The sequence below is a fragment of the Loxodonta africana genome, chromosome 10 (assembly GCF_030014295.1).
Source record: "Loxodonta africana isolate mLoxAfr1 chromosome 10, mLoxAfr1.hap2, whole genome shotgun sequence".
NCBI classification, from domain to species: domain Eukaryota; kingdom Metazoa; phylum Chordata; class Mammalia; order Proboscidea; family Elephantidae; genus Loxodonta; species Loxodonta africana.
This window is the reverse complement of record NC_087351.1, coordinates 110,396,464-110,418,291: the sequence shown is the minus strand read 5'-3', so window position 1 is coordinate 110,418,291 and position 21,828 is coordinate 110,396,464. Positions and strand designations below refer to the sequence as shown.

General features: G+C 41.8%; 1 protein-coding gene across 11 annotated transcripts in view; it reads right to left on the bottom strand.

Annotated features, from left to right (window-relative positions):
* Positions 1-17,695, bottom strand: part of MOK (MOK protein kinase) — a 62,842-nt gene extending 45,147 nt beyond the window's left edge. For 4 of the 11 annotated variants that reach the window (XM_064292963.1, XM_064292965.1, XM_064292955.1 and 1 more), the window contains exons 1-2: positions 16,437-17,695; positions 13,048-13,085 (exon numbers count right to left, since the gene is read on the bottom strand). In XM_064292963.1, the coding sequence (XP_064149033.1) occupies positions 13,048-13,072 (25 nt within the window). In that variant the 5' untranslated portion in view covers positions 13,073-13,085; positions 16,437-17,695. Of the gene's footprint in view, positions 1-884; positions 4,459-13,032; positions 13,086-16,436 lie in introns of all 11 variants that reach the window. The other 7 variants (XM_064292961.1, XM_064292957.1, XM_064292962.1 and 4 more) reach the window with 5 other exon arrangements.
* Between the last annotated feature and the right edge of the window lie 4,133 nt (positions 17,696-21,828).

Below are 21,828 nucleotides of genomic sequence, written 5' to 3'. Positions count from 1 at the left end.
ATAACATCTCAACAATAGGATAAATACAAATACCCAATAGATGAAAAATGACCAAACTCACAAAAATATGCAAAAGAAAACAATGAGAACGATTTTTCCCACAGAACAGGCCTTCTCCATTGTTTTTTCCAGTTCACAGTCAATATATCCTCATGGATGTATTGTAATGAAGATGCTCACACACCGTCGGAGGGAACGAAAACCAGTGCAGTCATTCTGGAAAGCTACTTGGTAATCTCGTATCTAACCTGGACGGGACACTCATCACTGTACTTGACACTTTGCAGATATTCGCTCATTCTGTCCTCACAACGGCCCCAAGAGATACACTTTATCAATTATAATACACACACATACAAAGAGAAAGAGAAAACGTCATTCGCCACCATTGGAGGTGACTATTACACCAACTGCGTATTCTGAAAATTGGTAACTTATAGAGCGAATTCCGTGTTTGTCATGTCTCTTTAGGAGGAAGGCTAGTTCCCCACCAGTTAACGAGAAAGGCCCTTTGTCACAGCCCGTAAAATGGAAATGGCTTTTAAAGCAGATGTGCGACAAGGAAGGAAGAGCCACGAGTGGTCCTATCCACGTGGTTTCACATATTTAGGCCAAAAACTTCGCAAAAGACAATAAGCTAATATACCTAATTATGAAGACCACTTTCAAATAAATACGTAAAACGACAATATCTCTCCATGGAAAAATGGGTATGACAAAAAGGGTGTGATAAAACAATTCACTTTAGATAAAAATGGTCAACGGGTGGGGAGGGAACTAATAGCAGTCAAAGGAATACCGGGTAGAAAGTTTTGTTAAAAAAAAAAAAAAAAGACCTTTCACCTAGCAAATTGGCAAAAGTTTAACAAATACTTGTACTCAACACAAATAAGGTTGTGGCGAGGCAGGGCACAACTGACGGGGAAACCAGTGTGGTGGCGTACATCGAGACCACAGAAAACGCCCGCAACACTCCCTGGTGACGATGTGCTTGGGGGCAGATGGCACCGGGGAGGTAGCTCACTGTCAGCTTCAGCACTTCAGCATTTCTGTACTGTTTGAATAGTCCACACTGAGCATGCATACCTGTGTAAGTAGGAAAAAGATTTTAGAGGGCCAAAGAAGTCTCAAGAGAAATTAAAAAATAGTTTGAACTAAATGAAAATGAAGCAAAATACATCAAAACTTTCAGGATGCAGCAAAAGTGATGCTCAGAGGGAAATTTATAGCATTGAATGCATGTATCAGAAAAAAAGAAAGATCTAAAATCAATGCCCTAACCTCCCATCTTAGGAAATATAAACCTAAAGCAAGCAGAAGAAAAGAAATAATAAAAATGAGAGCACAAATCAATCAAACAGGAAAACAGATAAAAATCATGAAATCAAAGCTGGTTCTTTGAAAAGACTGATAACATTGATAAACTTCTAGCCAGGCTACCCAAGGAAAAAAAGAGAGAAGACACAAACTGTCTTCACAAACTAAAAGCAACCAAAGCCAAAAAACCAAACCCGTTGCCATCGAGTTGATTCCGACTCATAGTGACCCTACAGGACAGAGAAGAACTGCCCAATAGAGTTTCCAAGGAACACCTGGTGGATTTGAATTGCCAGCCTTTTGGTTAGCAGCTATAGAACTTAACCACTACGCCACCAGGGTTTCCAAAGCAACCAAGGATGTCCTTTAACAGATAAACTGTGGTACATCCATTCCACAGAATATTATTTAGCTGTTAAAAGCAATGAGCTCACTAATTAGATGGCAGACAAGAACTATTTTAGGTGAAGGGAAAGACAACACACAATGCAGGAGAGGTCAGCACAACTGGACTAAACCAAAAGCAAAAAGTTTTCTGAATAAACCAAACACTTCGAAGGCCAGAGTAGCAGGGGCGGGAGTCTGGGGACCACAGTACCCGGGGACATTGAGGTCAATTGGCATAATAAAATCTATTAAGAATACATTCTGCATCCCACTTTAGTGAGTGGCGTCTGGGGTCTTAAATGCTAGCAAGCAGCCATCTAAGATGCATCAGTTGGTCTCAATCCACCTGGAGCAAAGGAGAATGAAGAACACCAAAGACACAAGGTAATTACGAGCCCAAAAGACAGAAATAGCCACGTAAATCACAGACTACATGAGCCTGAGATCAGAAGAACTAGTGGGTGCCTGGCTACAACCGATGACTGCCCTCACAGGGAACACAACAGAGAATCCTTGAGGGAGCAGGAGAGCAATGGGATGCAGACCTCAAATTTCTGTAAACAGACCAAATTTAATGGTCTGACTGAGACTAGAAGGACTCTGGAGGTCATGATCCCCAGACCTTCTGTTAGCCCAAGACTGGAACCATTCCCAAAGCCAACTCTTCAGACAGGGATTGGACTAGACTGTAAGATAGAATATAATACTGGTAAGGAGTGAGTTTCTTGCCTGAAGGAGACACATGAGACTACGTGGGCAGCTCCTATCTGGAGGGGAGATGAGAAGCCAGAGGGGGACAGAAGCTGGACACAGGGAATACAGGGTGGAGAGAAGGAGTGCGCTGTCTCATTGTGGGAGAGCAACTAGGAGTGCACAGTAAGGTGTATACAAATTTTTGTATGAGAGATTGACTTGATCTGTAAACTTTCCCTTAAAGCACAATAAAAATAAATAAAAGCAATGAGCTATCAAGCCATGAAAAGACAGGGAGAAAACTTAAATGCACATTGCTAACTGAAGAAGCCAGTCTGAAAGGGCTGTGTATTGCATGATTCCAACTATATGACATTCTGGAAAACGCAAAACTACAGAGACAGTAAAAAGATCAGTGGTTGCCAGGGATTGGAGGGGAGGAAGGCAGAGGTAAACAGGTGAAACACGGGATTTTTAGAGTGGCAAAACTCTTCTGTTAACCGGTAATGGTGGCTACATGTCATTATGTATTTGTCAAAACTGTACAATACAAACAGTGAAGGTTCATGTAAACTATGCACTTCAGTTAATAATTGCTGTTAGGTGCCATCGGGTCAGTTCCGACTCATAGCGACCCTATGTACGATAGAACAGAACATGGCCCAGTCCTGCGCCATCCTCAAAATCTCTGCTATGCTTGAGCCCACTGTTGCAGCCACTGTGTCAATCCATCTCACTGAGGGTCTTGCTCTCTTTTGGAGACCCTCTACTTTACCAAGCATGATGTCGTCCTCCCGAGACTGGTCCCTCCTGATAACATGTCCAAAGTACGTGAGATGAAGTCTTGCCGTCTTTGCTTCTAAGGAGTATTCCAGTTGTACTTCTCCCAAGACAGGTTTCTTCATTTTCCTGGCAGTCCATGGTATGTTCAATATTCTTAGTTAATAATGATGCATCAATATTCATCATTAATTGTAACAAATGAACCATACTAACACAAGATGTTAACAAGAGAGGGAACTGCGGTGAGGGGCGGTGTATATGGAACTCTATGCACTATCTGCTCAATTCTTCTGTAAATAGAAAACTACCCTAAAAAAACGAAGTCTATCAATTAGAGAATACCTACCTGTTTTAGTTATCTAGTGCTGCCGTAACAGATATACTGCAAAGGGGTGACATTAATGAACAAATTTATTTTCTTGCGGTTTAGACATCCTAATTTGGGGTGCCAGCTCTAGAGGAAATCTTTCTCTGTCAGCTCTGGAGAAAGGTCCTTGTTTCTTCTGAGCTTCTGCTCCTGGGTGATCTTCATGTAGCTTCGCATCTCTCTTCCCCCATCTCCGCTCCCTCGCTTATTGTTTAATCTCTTTTATATCTCAAAAGAGACTGATTCAAAACACATCTTAGTTATCTAGTGCTGCTATAACAGAAATACCACAAGTGGATGGCTTTAACAAAGAGAAATTTATTTTCTCACAACCTAGTATGCTAGAAGTCCAAATTGAGGGTGTCAGCTCCAGGAGAAGGCTTTCTTTTTCTGTTGGCTCTAGACAAAGGTCTTTCTTGTCAATCTTCCCCTGGACTAGGAGCTTCTCCTCGCAGGAACTCCAGGTCCAAAGGATGCACTCTGCTCCGGGTGCTTCTTTCTTTGTGGTGTGAGGTCCCCAACTCTCTGCTCAGCTTCCCTTTCCTTTTATCTCTTGTAAGATAAAAGGTGGTACAGGCCACACCCCAGGGAAACTCCCTTTACATTGGATCAGGGATGTGACCTGAGCAAGGGTGTTACATCCCACCCTAATCCTCTTTTAACCACAGGCAGAGATTATGATTTATAACACATAGGAAAATCACAAAATGGAGGACAACCATAGATGGCCTAACCAAGTTGATACGTATTTCAGAGGGAACACAATTCAATACATTCCAACACCCTACACTAACCCTGTCTCACTAACATGACAAAGACAACCCATTCCCAATGGTATTATGACCACAGGCATGGAGGTTAGGATTTACAACACATATTTTCAGGGGACACAGTTCAATCCATAGCACCACCTAAAAAAAAAAAAAAGAGACATTAGAAACAAAACAGTCCATACCCTTTGGCTCAGTAATGACATTTACGGGTCTCTGTCCTAAGTCGTATTTTTTTTTTTTGTCCTAAGTCATATATACAGAGATACAAGAAAATGTATAGACAAAGATGTTCCCCACAGGGTCATAACAGCAGAATGCTAGAAACTAAATATCTAATATCAAGGAGCTGATTCAGTAAATTATAGAATAGCCACAGGCTGAAATGTTAGGTAGCTATTAAAAATGATGCTTTCAAATGATGTTTAATGTCGGGGAAAACGCTCACCCATAATTTAATGTTAAGGGGGAAAAAGGTCAATAATGATCACACGAAACAGTGCACAGAAAATCCTGAACATAAATATTTAAGGTATCTATACCGGGGTGGGACTGAAACCAATTTTAATTTTCTACCTTAGACTTTTCTATGTCTTTAAGTGTCTACCATGAACATATATTACTTCAGATGCGTGTGGGGCAGTGGTGGGAATTTTCAAGAACCTTAAGAAGTCACTGAGGCTGTTAGCTAACTGCCAAGAGAAACATCATCTTAACGTTAACTGTCTGAAAACAAGAACATCCGCTTAAAGGGAGACACTCATTTCGCTGGAAAAAATGACACTTACTGAAAGCAAGGCTGAGGACGGAGGAATTAAAATGTAAGAGGAGAGGAAAGGGGAATTTTATGTAACGATTACCAATTTGTATTTCATCACAAAATTAAGCAGACTTAACTGTGACTTTGTTTCTAAATTTTATTTAGTTTGTTGTTGTTGCTGAAAATATACACAGCAAAACATATACCAATTTAACGGCTTCCACATGTACAATTAAGTGACAGTGACTACATTCTCTGAGTTGTGCAACCATTCTCACTTTCCTTTTCTGAGGTGTTCCTCTCTCTTTAATACAAACTTGCCGCCGCCCCCTAAGGTTCCTAGTCAATCTGATCCCATGTAGATAGTTCTTAGAAGAGTGTAATGCTCAAGGCAGAACTTTCTCACTAGTTGGGTTAAAGTACTGTTCAGTTTTAAGATGACTCCAGGGGATATTTTTGGTTTAAGGTTCAAACTGACTTTTAAAGTGGTTGAGTTACACAAACCTAGAGTGCGCGCCAACATTCAGGCTGGCCCCAGACCATTCCAACCAGCTATAAATGCTACGCACTGCCTTGGAAATGGGTTGTGGTAGAGAAAGGGTCACTTGTTTCCCCCATGGCTTTTCCGAAAGACTGAAGGTCTGGGGTATAAAACAAGGATGAAAAACAGGGAAAGAAACAATCCCTATGCAAAAACCGCACTGAGGAAAAGTATCCTCCTGTTCTCTCCAGCAGGACTGGGCATGTTTTCAAATGCCTTTAAAGTCAGATGGGTAACAACCTCAGACGCACATATCTGCCCCATATTAATGGGACCAGAGTAAACACTTCCAAAAAAAAAAACTCGAGAACAAAGAGGAATTAAAATAATGTAACTAGATGAAAGGGCACAACAAGGAAGATAAGTGAGTCTGTTTATTAATTAATAATTAAGAATCTATTCACTTTTATTTAACCAGGGCTTGTTTGTTGAAGTGAAACATAAGCCTAATTTAATGTGTGAAAGTGAAGGTCAAATTCACTTCCTTTTGTGAAATGCGAAACTTGTCACGTTCAAGCGCAAATGTTTTTTTCTTGCGTTGTTTCTGAAGAGTTTAATCAAGGAAGGTGATACGCATCAGAGCTGTGGGCTTCCCAGTCTCACAGCTGTAAAGAATCGGTGAAATTAACTACTGAGTACAACTCGCAAAGACAGTGTGGAAGAAGAGGAACTGAGCTTCTTTCAGATTTCCACTCTCTCTCCAAGAGAGTAAGTCATTCAAACCAAATTCCTGAAACAGGGTCAGGAACCTTCCATGAAGAGGGTGGTATCCTACTAATCCTATTAATTACTTGGTGTAGCAAGGAAAACTGTGACAGAGATTACCAATCATCACGAATACACAAAAGGACACAATATCAATCATAAATTTATGAAACCGTTTATTTAAATTGCATCCTTCAGCCCAGCAAGTCCACTGCTAAGAACACATGCCCCTTGCAGAACTACTCCAAGGCCTGTGTCAGGAATCTTCACTGCAGCACCACCCCGGCATGGTACAGTACAACACACTTAATATGCTCCCATTTAGCTCTGAGTGTTTAAGGAATAAATACACATTCACACACACGTATGTATGCAGAAAATAGGCGCAAAAAATTTCTGCAAGTATATCTCTGAAAATGTCAACCAAGATTTATTTTGCTTCACAGAGGAAGGTCCTGAAACTAACTTAAAAACTTCTACTGTCTGAATTTATCACAAAGCCCATATTACCTTGGCTTAACTTTCTTTTTAATTTAAAGGGAAAAAGTTGTTACCCAAGAAAAACCAAACCCACTGCCGTCGAGTTGATTCTGACACATAGCCGGGCGGATTCGAACTGTTGACCCTTCGGTTAGCAGCCGTAGCACTTAACCACTACGCCACCAGGGTTTCCGAAAAAGTTGTTAGTTGAGGCATATGTTTACAAAAGCAGAAACTGAGGTGCACACTGAGAAAGGGCGGCTGGAACAAGATTATCTGAAATACTTTCCATCTTTGATCCTGTGAAAACACTGACGTTTATCAGGGACAGAAAGGTCACATTTCACTGCAATGACAACAGATAATTATTTCATTTTTCTGTAATAATAACAAACTATTACAGCCTTCAGAACATGAAGCTCCTTTTTTTTTTCTTAAGTATTTTTTTTATTATGAATAGCCTATTAAAAAGTTTATACAGCGCCAAAGAAGACATTCAGGTAGCTAACAGATACATGAGGGAATGCTCACGATCATTAGCCATTAGAGAAATCCAAATTAATACTACAATGAGATTCCATTTCACTGCAGCAAGGCTGGCATTAATCCAAAAAACACAAAATAATAAATGTTGGAGAGGTTGTGAAGAGACTGGAACACTTACACACCGCTGGTGGGAATGTAAAATGGTACAACCACCTTGGAAATTGATTTGGCGCTTCCTTAAAAAGCTGGAAATAGAACTACCATATGATCCAGCAATCCCACTCCTTGGTATATATCCTAGAGAAATAAGAGCCTTTACACAAACAGATATATACACACCAATGTTCACTGCAGCACTGTTCAAAATAGCAAGAAGATGGAAACAACCTAGACGCCCATCAATGGATGAATGGATAAACAAATTATGGTATATTCACACAACGGAATACTACGCAATGATGAACAATGACGAATCTGCCAAACATCTTATAATATGCGTGAATCTGGAAGACATTATGCCGAGTGAAATTAGTCAGCTGCAAAAGAGGGCAAGTATTGTGTGAGACCACTATTATAAGAACTCAAGAAATGGTTTAAACACAGAAGAAAACATTCTTTGATGGTTACAAGGGTGGGGAGGGAGGGAGAGAGGTATTCACTAACTAGATAGTAAACAGGAATTATCTTAGGTGAAGGGAAAGACAACACACAAAACAGGGAAAGTTAGCAAAACTGGACTAAACCAAAAGCTAAGAAGTTTCCTGAATACAACCAACCACTTTGAAGGACAGAGCAGCAGGGGTGGAGGTCGGGGGACCATGGTTTCAGGGGACATCTAGGGCAAGCGGCATAACAAAGTTTATTAAGAAAATGTTCTGCATCCCAGTTTGGTGAGTGGCATCTGGGGTCTTAAAAGCTAGCAAGCAGCCATCTAAATAATACATCAATTGGTCCCAACGCACCTGGAGCAAAGGAGAATGAAAAACACCAAAGACAAAAGGAATATATTAGCCCAAGAGACAGAAAGGACTACACACCCCAGAGACTCCATCAGCCTGAGACCAGAAGAACTAGATGGTACCCCGCTATCATCAGTAACCACCCTGACAGGGAACGCAACAGAGAGTTCCTGATGGGGCAGGAGAAAAGTGGGGTGCAGAATTCAAATTCCAGTAAAAAGGCCAGACTTAATGGTATGACTGAGACCGGAGGCACCCTGGAAGACATGGACCCCAGACTATCAGTCCAGAACTGAAACCACTCCCAAAGCCAACTCTTCAGACAAAGATTAGATTGGACTATAAGACATAAAATCATACCTCAAGTAGACACATGAGACTAAATGGGCAGCTCCTGTCCGGAAGTGAGATGAGAAGGCAAAAAGGGACAGAAGTTGGTTAAATGGACACGGGAAATCCGGAGTAGAAAGGAGGAGTGTGCTGTCACATTATAGAGAGAGCAACCAGGGCCACATAAAAATGTGTATATAAATTTTTGCATGAGAAACTAACTTGAACTATAAACTTTCTCTTAAAGGACAATTAAGGAAAAAAGAAAAATATCTTGATAGGTAGATTTTAAACCCATTTTACAGATGAGAAAGGCGGGGCTCAGAGAAACTCAGTGACCTATCCAAGGGGACCCAAGAGTGCCCAGATTAGGACCCATGCCTACCCCTGATTCCAAAGCAAGCCTCCGTCCACTGCTCCAATAAGGCTGGGCAGCTGGTCTGTTTGCAGAGTCTCCAGTCCCTCAGGAGGTATGAGGGGTTCAGTCTCTGACCAGACAGTCACCCACCAAAGAGCAACGGGATTGATGCTTCAACATAACACATGGTCAGGGAAAAGCCCATGTCTTCCAAGAAACTGTCTCCCAGACAGAGGTCCTTAATATCAGAGAATAACTGATACCAGAAAAGGCAACGTATCATGGACCCACTTAAAACAAAGACCAACATTTCAGTTTTAAAAAAGGGCATGCTTTTGACTTATCTTGAAAAATCAAATAAAAATCTTTCCAAAAAAAAAGTTTAGACAGGATCCTAGTTCGTTGCGTAGTGCCTGGGGTCTTAAAAGCCTGCAAACAGCCATCCGAGGTACCACAATTGATCTCTATTCACTTGGAGCAACAGTGGAAGAGAGTCAGGAAGGAAATGGAATGTGTGGCTGATCGCCTCCCTGAACAACTGCCTCCTTTGCCATGAGACCAGAATAACCGGATGGTACCCAGCAACCATTACTGAACATTTTGATCATAAATTTTATAGATGAATCCCAAGCAAAAAGGGGAAAATGCAGAACAGAATTTCAAATTCTCATGAAATCCATACTTTATGGAGGCATGGAAGCTGGATGAACCCCAAAAACTACTGCCCTAAAATAATCTTTAAACCTTAAGCCAAAAATATCCCCTGAAGTCTTCTTAAAACTAAACAAGAGTTTTAACTAACAAAGAATGTCTGCCTAAAGCATTATACTCTTTTAAGATCTATGTTGCTGTTGTTAGGTGCTGTCCAACTTGACAATAATGGTTATGATTCATTACCGACCCTATGTACAACAGAGCGAAACACTGCCTGGTCCTGTGCCATCCTCGCAATCCTTGCTATGCTTAAGGCCATTGTTGCAGCCACTGTGTCAATTCATCTCATTGAGGGTCTTCCTCTTTTTTCCTGACCCTCTACCTCACCAAGCATGATGTCCTTCTCCACGGACTGGTCCTGCCTGATAACATGCCTGAAGTATGTAAGACAAGTCTTACAAGCTTCATGTTCTGGCTGTACTTCTTCTAACACAGGCTTGTTCGTTCTTCTGGCAGTCCATGGTATATTCAATGTTCTTCACCAACACCATAAATCAATGACATCAACTCTTTTCCTGTCTTTTATTCATTGTCCAGCTTTCACATGCATATGAGGTGATTGAAAACACCATGGCTTGGGTCAGGTACACCATAGTCCTTAAAGTGATATCTTTGCTTTTTAACACCTTAAAGAAGTCTTTTGCAGCAGACTTGCCCAATGCAATGTGCTTTTGGCTTCTTGACTGCTTCCAAGGCTGTTGATTGTGATCCAAGTAAAATGAAATCCTTAACAACTTCAATCTTTTCTCCATTTATCATGATGTTGCTTATTGGTTCAGCTGTGAGGATTTTTGTTTTCTTTGTGTTGAGGTGTAATCCACACTAAAGGCTGTGGTCTTTGATTTTCGTCATTAAGTGACTCAAGTCCTCTTCACTTTCAGCAAGCAAGTTTGTGTCATCTGCATAACACAGGTGGCTAATGAGCCTTCCTCCAATCCTGATGCCCCATTCTTCTTCCTAAAGTCCAGCTTCTCAGATTATTTGCTCAGCATACAGACTGAATAGGTATGGTGAAAGGATACAAGCCTGACGAACACCTTTCCTGCCTTTAAATCACACAGTATCCCCTTATTCTGTTTGAATGACTGCCTTCTGATCCATGTACAGTTTCCTCACGAGCACAATTCAGTATTCTGGAATTTCCATTCTTCGAAATGTTATCCACAATTTGTTATGATCTGCACAGCTGAATGCCTTTGCATAATCAATAAAACACAGGTAAACATCTTTCTGGTCTTCTCTACTTTCAGATCCATCTGACATCAACAATGATATCCCAGGTTCCACATCCTCTTCTGAATCTGACTTAAATTTCTGGCAGTTCCCTGTCCATATACTGCTCCCGTCACTTTTGAGTGATCTTCAGCAAAAATTTACTTGTGTGTCATATTAACAATACTGTTTGATAGTTTCCACATTTGACTGGATCACCTTTCTTTGGAATAGGCGTAAATATGGATCTCTTTCATTTAGTTGGCCAGGTAGCTGTCTTCCAAAGACGAGTGAACATTTTCCAGCACAGCATCTGTTTGTTGAAACATCTCAATTGGTATTCCATCAATTCCTGGAGCCTTATCAATACATCCTGATTGCATGTTTGATCAATTTCAGACTGCAGAAGTTGGTAAAAATCTTTAATATTTTCATCTTTGATCTATATATCTGGGATCAAATTGATAACACCAACTCAAAAGATTAGACAGGAACATTATGTTTTCGCTGTGTATATTCTCAACAACAACAAAAAATAATTTTTTAAAAATTTAGACAGGTAAAAAATTGGTACTCCAACTAGATTAGATAAGGGTAAAACTTTTCATAATAATCATCTGACTAATGCTTGTCTTTCTTTACCCTTCTATATTCCTGCCTTTCAGCCACTACAATTGCAAATAACTTATTAACAATTTGCCATGTACCAGGCACTATGCTAGAGCTTTACATACACTATCTCATTTAACCTTTGAAACAATCCTATGAGATAGGTATTATTATCCCTGTTTAAAGGTAAGCGTGGAAGACTTTATTTTCCAAAGATGGCAGCCTCTATGTATCCCATCTGACAGGCTCATCTTACAATGTGATTTTGACACTCCTCCCATCAAGAAATGGGATCTATACCCTCTCCCCTTGAATCTGGGGGACTGTAGAAGTGACACTGTGCAACTTCTGAGGCAAGGTTAGAAAAGACTGCACTCTTAGGATACTCATACTCGATAGGTAACTGCCATGTTGTGAGGAAGCCCAAGCCACACGAAAACTACCCTCCAGGGTTCTGGCTGACAGCTCCAGTGAGGTCCCAGCTTACAGTCTGCACCAACTGCCAGACACAGGAGGGAGGAAACTTCTGAGATGACTCTAGCTCCAACCAACATCTGAATGTAACTGCAGGAGAGATCCCAAGTAAAACCTGCCTAGCTGAGCCCAGTCAACCCATAGAACAATGAGATAATAATGACCATTGTTATTTTAAGCTACTAAATTGAGATGATCTGTTACACATCACAGATAACTGGAGCTATGAGAAAACTGAAGAGTAAGAAACATCGTAACATGCCTGAGGATGCCATGTCTGCCTGACTCCAAAGCCTGTGCTCTTAACTATACCATATTACCCCTTGCCACCTCCTATTGCAAATGATGTAAAACAAAAAGAAATAGTCTCCAAAATGATCAACACATTTGGCGACTGCTTATAAAATATGAAAATGCCATCTAGGAAACCCTAGAATAACAGCTGACATGATACACTAGCATTCCCAACACTACTCTTGACCCTCAGCTTTCAGTCCAATTTTACCATTAGTCACTTTTCCTGTTCATTCTACTTCCATGATTCTGTTTCAGTGATTTCCTGTGCTGGAATATTTTCTCCACTGGTAGGCATTGCGGAACCCTGGTGGCCCAGTGGTTAAGAGCAGTTCAAATCTACTAGCCACTCCTTGGAAACCCTACGGGGCAGTTCTGCTCTGTCCTATAGAGTTGTTATGAGTTGGAATTGACTCAATGGCAAGGGGTTTGGTTTGTATAATAGATCATACTAGTTCTCGGACTGGATTTTAATGTGGAAGGAAGACAGGGAGAATAAAGATGTCACCGCTGGACCAAGTGATTGAAAACTACCAAAATGACCATCTAAAAGAACCTACATTTCAAATAATATCTAATATTTGAAATACGAATGTTAATATACATACATGTGTATACATATGTGCGTGTGTATAAAGTGCTAATGTTAGTGTTAACAAAAGGAGAACAGATACACATTTAAGCCTGTAAATACACAGATATCTCTGTAAGGACACGCAGGAAACTGTAAGAGTGGTTGCCTCTAGCAAGGGGACACAAAGGACCTAAGAGGTAAGGGTGGAAGAAGTCTTACTTTTTGATCTTATACCTTTTTGTCCTTTATTTTGTAACATCTGCACGTATCACCTAGTCAAAAAATTAAATTTTAATTAATTCTTAAAAACAAATACATTTTTTAATTTTTACATACTAAAAATCACTGAACTCTATGCTTTAAGGGGTGAATTTTATGGGTATGTGAATTATATCTCAATGTAAGAATGTAAAAATAAAACAAAACAAAGGAATGTAACACTATAAAAATTACTTATCATCAGTGGCATCACTAAAGGGGTGTGGGGGTATGTGGACCACACCAGGTGACACTGTCAGAGGAGGTGACACCAAAATGACTATAAAATCTTGGTATAGTGTTTCAGCAGAAATTTATTAATTTTTATAAAAATATCCCTGTAGTTAGTTATAACAACAAAAACATTTTTCTCAAGCCCGGCTTACATATTCAATATAACTACAAGGCTAAAACTCTATGCTAATTGACTTTTTGAACCTTCTAATGCACTCTGGTCAGAGCTGTCATTATTACCCAGTTACAATGACACCTTGAATCACGTGGTTTCGTCTCCACATGCTACAAGCACGCGTTGTTGTTTTCATTGTTGCTTACGTTTTTTATAGTCACCGATTCTGTCAAATTTTCTGGTGTTTTAGCTACAATATTGTGGTAATTAGTATTTGTAACCCCGTATCAATAACTTTTTTAGGATTAAGTAGCAATTAAAGGAAACGAAGGAGTGATATACGGGAATTACGATTTACGAGTAATATTAGCACAAAAACATTACTAAGGATTCTGTATGGTCTGGTACAAGAGGAGGCCCATGGAGAGGGCGTGGACAACCATGAGTTATGGCACCGGGTCACGCCAGCCCTAGTGACGCCACTGCTTCTTATCACAAGGGGCAAAAGGCGCCTTCACAATGAAGAACTTGGCAGACACCTGGACACCACCTTAAGGGAATGATCAAATGATCAAACCTAACCCTGTCAAAGCTGAGACACACTGCCATCACGCACCTCTGGGTGGAATGTGCCGACAGGGATACAACATCGCCCCTGGTACATTCCTGACAAAAATATTTAAGCTAAACCTGGTTATGAGGAAACAGACAAACCCAAATTGAGGGACATCTGATGAAACACCTGGCCTAGGGTCTTTAAAAATGTCATAGTCGTGAAAGACACAAAAGGCTGGGGCCTGGTACCAAATTAAAGAAGACCAAAGACATAGGACAATGAATCGCAACTTGTATTCTTGGTTAGATTCTGGAAAAAATAAAAACCACTGTAATGAACATTAAGGAGCTCTGGTGGCACAGTGGATAAAGCAGTTGGTTGCTAACCTAACAGTCGGTGGTTTGAACTCACAAACCACTCCTTGGGAGAAAGATGTGGCAGTAGGCTTCCCTAAAGATTTACAATCTTGGAAGCCCTATGGGGCGGTTCTATTGTTTCCTATAAGGTTGCTATGCATCAGAATTGACTCGACAGTAGTGGGTTATAAAGGACATCATTGGGACTACCAGGTAATTTGGGTATATGGACTGTATATTGAATAACAGTATTGTATTGATATTAAATTTCCTAAGTGTGTTATTTGTATTGTGATTAGGTAGGAGAATGTCTCTGTTCTTAGCAGGTACTTGCTGAAGTATTAGTTTTGAAATGCCATGATGTCTGCAATTAATTCTCAAAACGTTCAGCAAAAATAAATAAATACATAGAGGGGGAGGCGGCCAGAGCTCAAGTGTTGTTGCTGCTGTTGTTTTGCCATGGTGTTGATTTTGACTCAGGGCACCTCCATGTGTTACAGAGCAGGACTGCTCCGCAGGGTTTTCCTGGCTGTAATCTTTACAGAAGCAGATTGCCAGGCCCTTCTTTGGCGGAATCACTGGGCAGGTTCCAACTGTCAACCTATAGTAAAATGGTGAATCTAGCTGAAGGATTTATGGATACCCAACATACTCTTCTTGCAATTTTCCTGTAGATTTGAAAGTTTTCGAAATAAATAGCTGGGAAGAAAAAAGGGGATATAGTAAAACATATATATATATGGCCCAGGAGCTCTGGTGGTGCAGTGGTTAAGCCTGGCTGCACCAAGTTTGAAGGTTGGTGGTTTGAACCCACCAACAGCTCACAGAAGCAAGATGTGACAGTCTGCTTCCATTAAGATTACAGCCTTCGAAACCCTATGGGTGCAGTTCTATAATTCTATATGCTTGCTATGAGTTGGAATCAACTCGATGACAATTGGTTTGGCATATATAAGTCCTCACCATAAATAAAAGTATAAAGCCTTTTGTAGACCTGGTATTCTAACTATAGTTTCTGTAGTACGTTAATGAAAAAGATAAACATGTGAACAATAGTCAACAAAATTAATAAAATTGTTTTGTAAGAGGTAAGATGAATTATTTTAAGGATCTTTGTTACACAGTTTATGCCTTATACAAGTTATCAACTGACAAATAATTAGGATACCAGGCAAATTTAAAATTAGAACTACACCTAACAAATTTAATATTTTCACAGCAAAAAACGTCAGAATGTTTGCCACCTCTGGCTCACAATCATAAACCACGATTTTATCTGTGCACTAATGTGGAAAAAAAATTCTAATTCGTTGCATTTGGACTGTCAACAACACAAATCCAATTACCTGTTACATTTTCTGGGTGACTACCTAGTGGGTTACCTCATGAAAGGTTAGCAGTTCAACCCACCCAGCCACTCTGCGGGAGAAAGACCTGGCGACTTGCCTCCTGCTTCTGTAAGGATTAAAGCCAAGAAAACCCTATGGGGCAGCTCTACTCTCTCACAGGGGGTGGTCATGAGTCGGAATCCACTCCAGGACACCTAACAACAACAATCTCATTTCTCAACTTTCCAGTAACAGTTTTTCATTTCACTAAGAGGGTGTTTCGACTTTTCTATAAAAATCACTACTGCTTGATGCAAAAAACAACAAAAGGAAATACACAGCTCAGCTTTTCTCTCGGGAGCACACTAAACCGATGTCATTAAACGGCAGGGAGAGCACACTGTGAGCACTCACTAACTTAACGCTGAATATTCAAGAAAGGAGGCTCAGGTTCAGCCCGGCATTAAAAAAAAAAGTCACACTCAATTCTCAAAATTCCAACAACCTTGCCCCAAAATATGCTTCAGAGGGGCTCCGATCGGCGCTCTAAGACCCCCGTTTCCAGACCGGCCGGAAGCCCTCGAGCTCTCTCCGGAGGCGCCGGCTCCTGTCAGCCGAGAGGGGTTCCTGGGCTCCACACGGTGTCTCCCCGGCCCGCCCGGCGGCCGCAGGAGGACAAGGACGGCCCCCCGGCCCCCCCGACCCCCCCCCACCCCCTCGGCCTCTCCGGCCCCCGCCCCCCGATCTCGGGTCCCGCCCCTCCCGGCTCCACTCACTCTTCATCCTGGGTGCGGAAGCCGGTGGCCACCTGTTGCCAACACAGGACGGAGAAGAAAGGGGCAGGAGTGTGGCCCCCTGCCTTTCACTTCCCTGAGACCGAGTCGCGCACTAAGACCTCCGCGGTGGTTCCGGGAGAGAGAGCGTTAGGGTCCGGCCGCCATGTTGTATCCCTGTCACCCTAGCAACCGTCAGGCCAGGACCGCCCCGAGGCAGCCGCTGACGCGTGCGCAAAAGCCCCGCTGTGTGTACGCGTGCGCAGTGTAGCCCGCCTCCTCAGTCTAGTTGCTAGGCGATCTCCAGCTTTGAGGAATTCCCAGCCTTTAAGTGTAGGCGACCTTCACTTTCGTCTTTACCGGGATCCCTAATTAGGTCCCAGCCATCTTGAGGACTTAGCGATTTGGTACCTAATACACAGAAGATACACGCCCTTGAGCTTCACTGAGGGGGCGCCTTGCTGAATAATTGTCAGTTGATATCTATTTTTTGCAGCGTTGTCGTGCAGTTAGTGGAGAATCTACTAGTCTGTTACATGGCAGTTGCTCAGTAAATTTTTTAAGTTTTTCTTTTTAATTCAACAAATAATTATTAAGCGTCTACTATGGACCAAAAACTGTTGCAAGCACCGGAAATGCAAAAGAGAACAGTGTGGACAAACATCCCTGACTTCTTGGAACTTTCGTTCTAGTGTAAAGTTGAATAAATTAATGAATGAACTGTATGCAAATACGATGACTAAGCAAGACAGTGGCTGGCCTTCAGTGAACTGACAATGCAATAAAAATAATACCCATACTATATATTGGTATAGTATTATTGTTATTTTTATTGTTGTGAGTACGAATATACATAACGAAAGATCCCTGGATGGCGCACACAGTTTGTGCTTGGCTGGTAACCGAAAAGCTGGTGGTTTGAGCCCACCCAGCGGTGCCACGGCAAAAAAGACCTGGCGATATGCTTCCATAAAGCCTACAGCCAAGGAAACCCTATGGAACAGTAGTACTCGGAAACACATGGGGCCGCCATGAGTAGGCATCAATTCCACCGCCCAAGACAGCAGCACATATAAATAACAACAACAACAAAAAATGCCATTCCAACAATTTTTATGGGTGTAATTCGGTGACATTAATTACTTTTATCATGTGCAACCATTAGCACCGTCCATTTCCAAGTTTTTCATCACCCCGAACGGAAGTGATATAGCATTTTATAAAGCTCTTTGTCATTCCGCCAAGTATTCCATGAGATCAGATATCCCAACCTTTTCTTACAAATTTTTGAAATTAAAGACATAAAATTTGTTTATTTATTTTAAAAAATCTAATACAGAAGTTTGTTCTTTCAGAGCATCCCATTAAGTCTTATCCCTCCCCAGAGGGAACCACTGTCAACGGTTGGGTGGCTTCCTTCTAGAACTTCTTTGCAAGTATTTGAATAAATTTCCCCCTATAAATGAACATCGGAAATACTCTTCTGTAATTTTTTTTCAATTAATATATCATATTCATCTTTCAATATTAGCACATATAGAGCTACCTTGTGTTTTTTTAACTGCTGTATATGGAAACCCTGGTGCCGTAGTGGTTTAAGTACAGCCAGGCGCTCCTTGGAAACTATGGGGCAGTTCTACTCTGTCCTATAGGGTCGCTATGAGTCGGAATCGACTCAACAGCAGTAGGTTTGGTTTTGGTTTTTTTTATAGTGTTCCAAGGTATAGATATACCCTCATTTTTAAATCATTCCCCTATTTATGTTTCCTAATTTTTGCTATTAAAAACAGAAAAGATGTGTGTCAGGGTTATATCCTTTCACCATACTTATTCAATCTCTATGCTGAGCAAATAATCCAAGAAGCTGGATTATATGAAGAAGAACTCAGCATCAGGATTGGAGGAAGACTCACTGACAACCTTTGATAATGCAGATGACACAACCCTGCCCACTGGAAGTGAAGATTACAGCCTAGAAAACCCCACTGAGCAGTTCTACCCTGTGCTATAGGGTCGTTTTGAGCCTGAATCAACTCCAGGGCATACAACAACAACATCCCTGATTTAAGTGGTCTCCTGCTGATAGACATCAGGATGTTTCTAAGGGTCTGATCTTTCAAACCTTGCTGCAGTGACTAACCCTGTTAATCCGTCATTTCACATGTGTTCACGTGCACTCATAGGAGAAATTTCTAAAGTGGAACTTCTGGGTCAAAGGGTATGTGCATAGAAAAAAAATTATCTTTTTTGTTTTAATTGAGGTAAATTTCACACAACGTTAAGTAACGATTTCAAAGTGTGGCATTTAGTACATTGGCAATGTTGTGCAACTATTACCTTTTACTAACTTCCAAACTATTTTCATCACCCCAGAAGGAAACCCCATACTCATTAAGCAGTTTCGAAAACATTATGCTAAGTGAAAGAAGCCAGACACAAAAGACCACATACTGTATGATTCCATTTATAGGCAATGTCCAGAACTGCAAAATCCATAGAGGCAGAAAGTAGACCAGTGTTGCCAGGGGCTGGGGGAAGGGAGGAGAGGGGCGTCGCTGCTAACAGGTAAGGAGTTCCTGTTTGGGGTAATGACAATATTCTGGGATTAGCTAGTGGTGATGGTTAGACAACGTTGTGAGTGTACTAAAGAACACTAATTGTGCATGTTAAGATGGTGAATTTTATCTCAATAAAAAACTCATGAAAAAATAAAGCGTGGTTATTGCTGGTGTCCAAATTGTTGGTGCTGTCTGTTGACTCTGAGAAGCCGTATCTAATCTCACAAGACCACAATGATTTGATCTCTGCCTTTTCTGTCTCCCTGTGGTCTTTCCCCTTCTGCGGGGATTTGGGTCCTTATGTCACATTTATCTTTCTCTCACTGTCTCTTGCATGTTCATTTCTTCTTCCCAGGTAGATTCTAAGTTCCCAGAGTCTTTTTTCTGACTCATAGTGACCCTATATGAGTTGGAATTGACTCGACAGCAAAGGGTTGGGTTTTGCTTTTGGTTTTAGGGTCTTTTATCTCCCCTCCAGGGCAGAGCTTGCTACTGGATATTCATAGAGATGTGTTAGATAGATGAACAGGTGAATGCATTTAGCAGGTGAGACTCATTTCCAAACCCTGAGTGCTGATAGATTTTCTGCTGTCCTTCGCAGTTGACAAATGGCTCACAGAGAAATGGTGAAGGAGAACAGGTTGGTCTTGCACAGATGAGAAATTAGAGCAAGGTGTCCTCTGTGGGTAGATACAGCCTCTGTGGCATGCTTGTCCAGGTGAGTAGGGGCTACTGGATTTCAACCCTCACCTTTCACTTTTCAACCACACACCCTGATGTGCAACTTGCATAATGTACCCAGAGGCCCTGGCAGAAGGGCCTCCACAATGGAAGACCAAAAGATCCAAACCTAGGATCTTATCAGGAAGACAAAAAAAAAAGGGGGGGGGGATTTGTGAGGGATTTTGCCTAGAACAGTGGTTCTCAAACTTTAGCATGCATCAGAATCACCTGGCTTCAGGTGAGTCTGGCTTGGTAGACCCAGATTGCTGGGCCCCAACCCCCAGTGTTTCTGAATCAGTAAATGAGGTGGTGGTATGATAATTTACATTTCTAACACGATCCCAGGTAATGCTGCTGTTGCTCCTGCTTATCAGAGATCATATTTTGAGAACCACTGGTCTAGATCATTCCTTATTTTCCCTTTAATTCCAAATGGAGCAGGAAATATTTCAAAGAGAAAGAGCAAAGACAGGGGAGCCAAGACGGCGAAATAGACAGACACTTCTGGCGAGCCCTCCTTACAACAAAGACCTGAAAAAACAAGTGAAACAAGTATATTTGTGAGAAGCTGGGAGCACTGAGCTTCAAAGGCAAGCTTAGACAACGAACTGAGGGGCAGGGGAAGGAAGAGATGGTTCAGAAGCGGAAAGGATTGACCAGACCTGAAATGCGGGGACCCAGAGGCACCATTCCCCAGCGGCAGAGGCGACAGCGGGCTGGTCCTAGTGTTCGGCCACAGTGTCCTCAGGGAGAAGCAGCCAGCCACACAGCCTACTCACGCCTCCAGAACCTGAGGAGAACGGTGCTCTTGGGAAAAGCTAAGTACTTGCTTATATTTTAACGCGACCCCTTCCCCCTCACCCGCAAACCGGCTTCAGCGGCTGAATTCCCTGGGCCTGACATAGGCACTGTTGAGCACCTAGAGCCATCCTCCCAGGCTTGGGGAAGGTAAAAATTTGCATTTGGGGGAAAAGGTAATTTGCTAGCTCCACTAACCGGGGGAGCTCAGGACAGAAGCAGCTCCTATGAGGCATAAACTGTCCGTGGACCCTGAGCACCTTTCCCTTCTGCATGGACCTGTGTGGGCCTATTTCGGGAGAATAGGCCCTTGTTGGCAGACTCCAACCATTTCAGCTATGAGGTGGAGAGGTGGGTGTTTGAAGTTTGACATTGCTTTGCCTATTAAACAAGGTCCCCACCTACCCACATCAGGGACCTAAGGACTGGTAGCTCCACTCAGGTCACCCACCCACCTGTGACAGGCGTCCAAAGATAACTGGTACCTCCCAGTCCTTACATTACAACCAAAAACTTTGGGTGCCCATAGTCCATCTGCCGAACCCACCTACCTGCACGCTCTAGGGAACAGGGATGTACTTTCCTCACAGACATTCGGGGTATGGTTCTCAGCCCCCTACCTTGTTCAGAGCATGACCCTCTGCTGTAATCAGATACCAGTACCTATGCCAATCACCCCTGCCCCTCTAAGACTGTGAGACAGAGCCTATACCACACACTGGATGATCAGCTACCTGGAAACCTGAGCTGAAAACTGAATGGACTCCTAGACTGATATACCTGATAACAGCTCTAGCCAGCTGGGGACAGGATGTCAGAGCTCCAAAGGTGAAAATAATCAAGCTAGCTCACTCAGGCAACCCATAGGGGTATACCAAAACAAAACAAAGCAAGAAGCTATGACACAGTAAGCAAGCATAAACTAATACAATAACTTATAGACGGCTCGGAGACAACAGTCAATATCAAGTCACATAAAGAAACAGACTATGATCACCCCAACAGGCTCTCAAAACAAAGAATCCAAGGATCTTCTAGATGAAGGTGCATTCCTGGAATTATCAGATGCAGAATACAAAAGTTTAATATACAGAATCCTTCAAGACATCAGGAAGGAAATGAGACAATATGCAGAACAAGCCAAGGAAAACACAGATAAAGCAATTGAAGAAATTAGAAAGATTACTCAGGAACACAATGAAAAGTTTAATAAGCTGGAAAAAAGCCATTGACAGGTAGCAATCAGAAATTCAGAATATTATCAATAAAATTACAGAAGTAGACAACTCAATAGAAAGTCAGAGGAGCAGAATTGA